Source organism: Colobus angolensis, unplaced genomic scaffold, assembly GCF_000951035.1.
Source record: "Colobus angolensis palliatus isolate OR3802 unplaced genomic scaffold, Cang.pa_1.0 Scaffold125, whole genome shotgun sequence".
NCBI lineage: Eukaryota > Metazoa > Chordata > Mammalia > Primates > Cercopithecidae > Colobus > Colobus angolensis.
The window spans coordinates 4,193,673-4,201,403 of NW_012113697.1; the positions used below are offsets into that span (position 1 = coordinate 4,193,673).

At 41.8% G+C, this 7,731-nt stretch overlaps 1 protein-coding gene across 1 annotated transcript in view; it reads right to left on the reverse strand.

Annotated features, from left to right (window-relative positions):
* Positions 1-7,731, reverse strand: part of DNAH9 (dynein, axonemal, heavy chain 9) — a 392,924-nt gene that overhangs the window by 332,976 nt on the left and 52,217 nt on the right. The window contains exons 12-14 of the mRNA XM_011933244.1: positions 6,492-6,618; positions 2,680-2,935; positions 1,314-1,555 (exon numbers count right to left, since the gene is read on the reverse strand). Of these exons, the coding sequence (XP_011788634.1) occupies positions 1,314-1,555; positions 2,680-2,935; positions 6,492-6,618 (625 nt within the window). The remainder of the gene's footprint in view (positions 1-1,313; positions 1,556-2,679; positions 2,936-6,491; positions 6,619-7,731) is intronic.

Sequence of the window (7,731 nt, forward strand, 5' to 3'; positions counted from 1 at the left end):
CCAGGCTGGAGTGCAGTCGCTCCACCTTGGCTCACTGCAAGCTCCGCCTCCCGGGTTCACACCATTCTCCTGCCTCAGCCTTCCGAGTAGCTGGGACTACAGGTGCCCGCCACTGCACCCGGCTAATTTTTTGTATTTTTAGTAAAGACAGGGTTTCACCATGTTAGCCAGGATGGTCTCCATCTCCTGACCTCATGATCCGCCCGCCTAGGCCTCCCAAAGTGCTGGGATTACAGGCATGAGCCACCACGCCCAGCCAGATTTTAGACTTTTAAAATCTTAAGTAGTTTCTTGTTTTTGCCTGATGATTTTCTTCTACTTCAAAGCGGGGACTGTATCTTACATTTTCTTGGTATTCGATATAGTGCCCAGGACAGCTATGGAAATACAGTTGATGGACAGATGGGTGGATGAATGAACAGTCAGATGAAAGAAAGATGAATGAAAAGTGGATGCCTGGGTTCTACAACAGCTACTGATTTACTGGATGTGGGGACAGAAGGGGTTAAAAATTCCATCAAACTGAGGGACTCTTTATCTCTCAAAGACAAAATTGGGGTAATTATCTTCTCTTAATTCTAGCAATCATTAGTGCTTACGGCTCAACATTTTTATTGTGCTTCAAACCACAGATAATCCACAGACAACTGTGATTCACTTGTGACTTTCCACAGAAGTCAACTTGTCAGACACTGCCCTGTGGCTACTTGCGTAGGGCTGGAGCTGGTGGCCATATTATAATCCTTTCCCATTGTTCACAAAGCAGCTTTGGTCTTTGATGATGGGACATCAAGTTTCTGTGACCACTAATGCAGGGCAGAGCTTTACTGCCTGAAGTGCAGCACTCCGCATTTTTTCCTCTTATCACACACAGTTAGTGACACCGTGGTAGCCTTTCATTTCTTTAGGTTCTACGGAGCTGGGTTATAAGGATGATGCTGGAGGACCACACTAGGTTGTGTGGGCAAGCTGGGATGGGGGGTGGTTAGTGCAGTGGATAATTTAGGATTCTGCCCTTGTCATCTTCTTCTCTTCCATTAGGGGCAGGTGTGAGACCGAAGTCATGTGACTATTAAGTGTTGCCATCGTGAAGATAGTAATCATTTCAACACATCGATACCAAAATGCAACTTTTCATTTGCCTTATCTATTAGCTTTAGTATTTTGCTATCAGCTTAAACTTCTATCCTTGACTTCAGAAGACACTGCATTTATTGATTGTCCTCATTTTCCAAATCACTTACTGCACACAAACACTTTTTGATGCTTTCCCTAAACTTACTGTATGTGCGCCTGAGTGGCTGGGTTATTACCTGAACAAGGGCGTGGATCTTAAGGCCAGATTCCTTGATGAGATTGTAATATTTTTCCATTCGATCATGCTGATCATCCAGAGAAAGAAGGGATTCTCTTTTTCCATCTTTTCTCTTAAATATTGGAGCCACCCATGTTTTCATGATGTTTTGGATCTCTTCCACATTGTCTTTAGTTTTCTGAATTCTTTGTTCAAGATCATGAATACTACTGGTGATTTGAGTGACATAATCACAAATGCCTGCTCCTCAAAAGAAACAGAATTAATTGAAATAGCCTGCAGTGGCACAGCTAAAGGGCTAGTTGCTATGAAATGTAGGGATTTAATACTTGCGAGTGTTATAAGACTTTTCTATACAGGTAACTTCATTATCATCAGAATATTCTCCCTCCTAGTTGTATTAAAAAGACAACCTTTACCATGATGCTGATTATGGAGGAAGAGAAAGGGGTAATGCTTACTTACCAAGCACACAAAAGTTGGCACAGCTGCTAGGGAATTCAATTTTATATCCAAATACCAGTGAGACTTGATGACCTTATTTGGGTTAATCTTTCTTTTTATGTTTTAAGCACTTGCATCATGTTAAATTTTGAAAATGTCTTTTCCTCTTGCACATGAACTAAAGTTCTAACTTGTTTAATATGGCATTCTAAGACTTTCATGAATCAACTGTAATCCTTTTTTTTTTTCTTCAAACTTTAACCCTTCTGAGGACCCTAATTCGAATTAATCTCCCTCCCCTGTGATTCCCTCCTGTGATTCTGTCCTGTGAATCCCTCTCCTGTGATTGGTCACACTTTAACTCTATGATGGCTTTTCATGAAAGTCATCATATGGCTCTGTATAACTTAGGTTGTATATCTGTCTGTTGTCCCCACTAAATGTGAGCTTTTTGAGGGTAGAGACCGAGTCCCATACACCTCAAATCTCTCTAGTTTGTCACACAGTATCCTGCACGTATTAATCAGCCAATGAAAGTACATTGAATTGAAAGATACTGCTTTAAGATGTTTACAATCTAGTTAAGAAAATTAAATAACAAAGATAATATAGTAAGAGCTCTCACTCATGGAGTGAGAGCTCCAATATATGCTGGAGACTGTAGGAGATCTTATGCAACCTCTGAGCCTCCCAACGTGCACGGCAGCAAGGTTTTCTAAATTTACCAACTATATCCATAGAGAAGAAAGAAAAGGAATACCAACTCTTTTTGCCTTCTCTGCTTGGATATGTGTCAAAGGAGAAGACAGACTTATGTTTCAAACCCAAATAAGATTGCCAGGGAATAACTGGAGGTTCTATGAACTTTATTAGATCCTCGAATCTCCATGTTTTTGTCAGACTTCAGATGGTGCCGTTACCTTCTGTTTTCCAGTTCAAAGTCTCCTCTGCTGCTCTGAGGTGGAGATCAATATTTTGCAGCTCTTCCTCCACTAATGGAAATTCCACCTCCAGCAGAGTTTTCATAACCTTATTGTACCAATTTGCCATCAACTCCAAATTAGCCACAAGCTGCCGATAGAAATCCCTGGAGGAGAACATGGCTGCTGCTGTCTCAGGGATGTGTGTCATCTCTCTGGCTTCAAGATAGCTCATTTCTTTCAGCACTGAAAGCAGCTGGAGAAAAGAAGCAACACAAGTGTCTGTCGTTCAGTTACAATGAATAATCTGCAGCATTGGTCAAGGACTGCACAATCCCAGGAGGCCCAAAGATCTTCTGGGTCTCTTCTTAAGTTCTGCTCCTATCAGTTTCTTAAATCTAGTCTCAGAAAAGGAAAACCAAGTATCAGGCAGAAGGAAGATGTCTCCGACAGAAACAAGGCTCCTAAATCTGTAGATCATAAAGAAGAGGAAAACCTGAGAACAGAGGCAAGAGCGATAGCAGGGGAGGGCTCTGCCTTCTGTGCTTTGGGCAATGTGGCTGCGGAAATGATGGGCTTATGCTGGCCCAGCCAGTTCCCGATCAAGGGTGGTGGTGAATCATCTGGCCTGGGCTACCAACATTCATGAGAAGCCTCAAGTTCAGACTTGTGGCATTCTCTCCAAATGAAACAGTCATAGTGAGACGCTGGCAGGATTGAGAGGAGGTGCCCATAATAAAACTTTAGTTATTCAATGTAATCATTTGGAATACCCCACAACTTCTGTAACCCTCTGCTGGCATTTCCTTGTGTCTTAACATGCTAGGGGTTCAGGAAATGGAACTCATCCAGGCTGCTCCGAACTTCTGTGGGGTCCCAAATTTAGTAGCAACTGAAGAAGTGAGAAACCAAGCAGAAAGAGTCCAATGAAACAACAGGGTTTCCAGGCACCCTCTTCTTCATCCTTCCCTATTTATTGATGTTCCTATCTGAACCCATGAGGACTGATGGGCATAGGTACAGGTGATGAAACAGATGGCCCCAGGTTCTCCCTATCTCCCCCTCATATAAAGACACCCGGCTCCTAGCTCTCCTTCCAGTGCTCTGGGCCAATTCTTTATTGCGAGTGGGCAAACCCTAGTCAGCATTCAGACAAATGCTAACCACTTTTTGGGGAAATGGGCTCAGTCTTCTAGTTTTCTTGGAAGTAAGCTCAAGACAGATACTAAAAATTTAACTGTAAAAAGTGAAAAGAAAATAATTAAAAGAAAAGATCTGGGGCTATTAATATAATAGGAAAGTAGAGAAAGTCATTCCAAACATAAAACCACAAAATAAAACATAAAAATTTTGGGGCATAAAATATCAACATAAAATGCCCAACATATTTGGCCATTTAAACTGGCAAAATTTTTGGAGCAGATTTCTTAGTATCTGTCACATATTTCCTGAGTATCCTAACAAATTCACAGGAAGAGAGGGCACTTCTGCTAGCAAATGGGCAAAGGACATGAACAAGCAATTCAAAGAAGAATAAATATACATGAGTAATGAACACATGATAAAAATTCAAATTTACTAGTAATTAAATAAACACAAATTGAACAACATTGAGGTTTTTTTTTTTTCGTTCAACAGTCTGGAAACTATTTGAAGGAATGAACAATGTCTCGTTGGCGGGAAAATGACTGAGTTCCATCTTTCTAAAGAACAAGTTGATAGTATGCATGAAAAGTCTCAAAATGTGAATGCCCTTTAGCCCAGAAATTGCATTTCTGGACTTTTATCCTAAAGAAATAATCAAGAATGCATACAATAAAAACTAGGGATATTTGTTGTAGCATTATTTATACCATGCTTTATCCAATTTAAGATGTCACCAGTTGTAAGATTCACTATTATTTTATATGCAACAAAAGAAAAAAGAAAAACATGCAGTCTATTAAACTACAAACATGCCAATTTCAGAGATATAAATATGTAAAAAGAGGCCTCCTAGAATCCAAGAAATACAGACTGATGAAACGGTAAAATAATGTAAATGTCCAACAATAAGACATTTAAAATAATTTAAATGATTTACATAAATTTGAAAAAATTAACCTATACGATTCTTATCTTGTCCTCAGAGAAGCAAATTTCTGATCATGTCCCTCTAGACTGAGAAGTGTGTCACTGTTCATTTTTAATAGCCCAGCTTTGGCCACATTGTTTGAAGTTGTATGTCAAGGGGTGACTGTGTTCTTCTTTGACTTGTTAAGCTTGTAGCTGTCCTCTATCAACTCACATTATAGTTTAGGTATTCATATTTATTCCTCCCCCACCTTTTACCTCTTGTTTCCCTCCTTTCCCTTCTATGGCCTGCAAACATCTATAAAGTGCGCCCTATGTGTTACACATTAAGGCAGATAAGGTCCTTGTCCTTGGAGCACATAGAGGCTGGTCCATCTTCAATGCAGGACTAAGTATGGTTATGTACCAAGGACTTAATTATGATATAGTAATATATCTTATACCAAGGATTTATCTCAAGGGCTTAATTACTATATTACAACATGGAGACTGTGGGCCTACTTGGTAATCCAGATATTCATCTCTTTAGGCATTTAATATTCAATATTGCTCACAGTGAATGCCAATGAAATTGATCCAAGGGGTTCAGTCAGTTAAACAGACTCATGTCTTGCCAAAGTGAATAAATGAATCTTCTATATTCCTTGTTGACTTTGATTGCAGAGGAGGAAGCGATGTTCCACTTAAATTGCAATTTTCTTGAAAGATGCCAATATGCCATCAGCTTGGTTTTCAGCTCAATCTATAGTGCATTTCTGGAGCACATGCCATCAAGGCAGATGTAGGTGACTGCTTTTAGCTTAGTGTGACCAATACCGTTTTTTTCAACCTGAGTAATATTGTTTTTGATACAAACTAACCTTTAGTTATCATTTTTCTCCAGCATTAAACTTTCTGTGGCTGCTGTGGTCCCCACTGGTCTTCCACCCCTCTGATCATCTAAAACAGTTTCTCAACCTCAGCACTATTGACATTTTTGGACTGTTGTGGTACACTTTCCTGTGCATTGCAGGATGTTTAGCAGCGTCCCTGGTATCTATCCACTAAATGCCATTGGCAATTCCACCTAGTTTGACAAACAAAAATGTTTCCAGGAGGACAAAATCACCACCAGTTGAGAACCACTAATCTAGAGTCTTATTTCCAAAGCCACTCCTCTGGGATTTACCATATGCCATCTAGTGAAGATACAATTTTGCATGTTAAGGTTGTGACCCCCAACTAGACCGTGGGTTCCTTGAGGGCAGGAGCCAAGTCTTATATGCCCTTGATTGGCCCTCCAGCATCTAGTCAATGGCCTTCAGGCATGGTAAATATTCAAGGTAGGCCCAGTGGGCTATGTTTGTTACTACATGATTGGTGATCTTTTGTAGTGTTTCCTGTTGTGCAAAATCAAAGCAAATATATTAAGTAACCCTAGTGAAAAATGTGAACATGGGCCACTTAATAAAACACTACGCCCCAGGATTCATCCCAGAAAAGAAATCCAGGGTACAAAGTGTTTTGAGCATCTTTTGCATGGTCTTATAAAAAGTCTTTATGCTGGGAGGCTGAGGCAGGAGAATTACTCAAACCCGGGAGGCTGGGTTGTAGTGAGCTGAGATCGTGCCACTGCACTCCAGCCTGGGCGACAAGAGTGAAACTCTGTCTCAAAAAAAAAGTCTTTATGCCTTTGAAATCAGCAGAATTCAAAGAAACTCTTCAGACATCCAAAAGAGAGCTACTGTCAGCCGACTAACCTGTGGGTTAAAGTTGACAGTGATCTCCTTCGTCTCTGGGTCACGTTTCAGAAGTGGTTGGGAAAGATTGTACTGTGATTTCTCTGATACTGTCCGGCACCAGTCCTCATAAAGTCTTGTCTCATACCTGCGAGGGTCAGAGACAACAGCCACCTCATAAGCCCCCTCCCAGCTCCCCAGTGCCTGGTCATGATCTGTGTTTAACGTGAATTGAAGATACTACTAGTCATTGACCCAGCCAGACTGGGTCAGCTTCTGCGAGTAACCACAAATTTTTTTCTTTCTTTCTCTCTCTCTTTCGCTCTTTCTTTCTCTCTCTCTCTCTCTTTCGCTCTTTCTTTCTCTTTCTTCCTTTCTCTTTCTTTCTTTCTCTTTCTCACTGTCTCTCTCCCCTGCTCCCTCCCTCCCTCCCTCTCTCTTCCTTTCTTTCTCTCTCCCTCTCTCCTTCCCCCCCTTCCTCCCTCCTTCCCTCCCTCCCTCCCTCCCTTCCTCCTTTCCTCTCTCTTTCTCCCTTTCTCTCTTTCTTTTCGAGATAGAGTTTCACTCTTGCCGCCCAGGCTAGAGTGCAACGGTGTAATCTTGGCTCACTGCAACCTCCGCCTCCAGGTTCAAGCGATTCTCCTGCCTCAGACCCCCGAGTAGCTGGGATTACAGGCATGCGCCAACATGCCCGGCTAATTTTGTATTTTTAATAGAAATGGGGTTTCTCCATGTTGTTCAGGCTGGTCTCAAACTCCCGACCTCAGGTGATCTGCCTGCCTTGGCCTCCCAAAGTGCTGGGATTACACGCTTGAGCCACCGTGCCTGGCCGTAACCACAGATTTCTAAAGGTAGCATCGCTTAAATCACAGAAGAGAAGGAAGACCCCATGAGATCTTTTGGGGGGATAAGGAAGTTGTGATTAGTCTCAGTAAATGTTGGAAGAAGTTACTGGGGAAGATTTGCTCTCACACTAATCTTTATGTAGCTCATGGACGTTCATCATTTAGTAATTACACACTGACAGCACCTACCATGTGCTGGGCTTGGGGGATAAAAATGATGGATGAGTAACTGACAGTAAAGGCAGTTAATGGTGGGGATCGCAGGCGAGCAGATCACCCTGACACAGTCTAGCAAGTGCAATCCTAAAGAAATGTACAGCTGTAATCCCAGCACTTTGGGAGGCCGAGGCAGGCGGATCACCTGAGGTCAGGAGTTCGAGACCAGCCTGACCAACATGGAGAAACCCCGTCTCTAC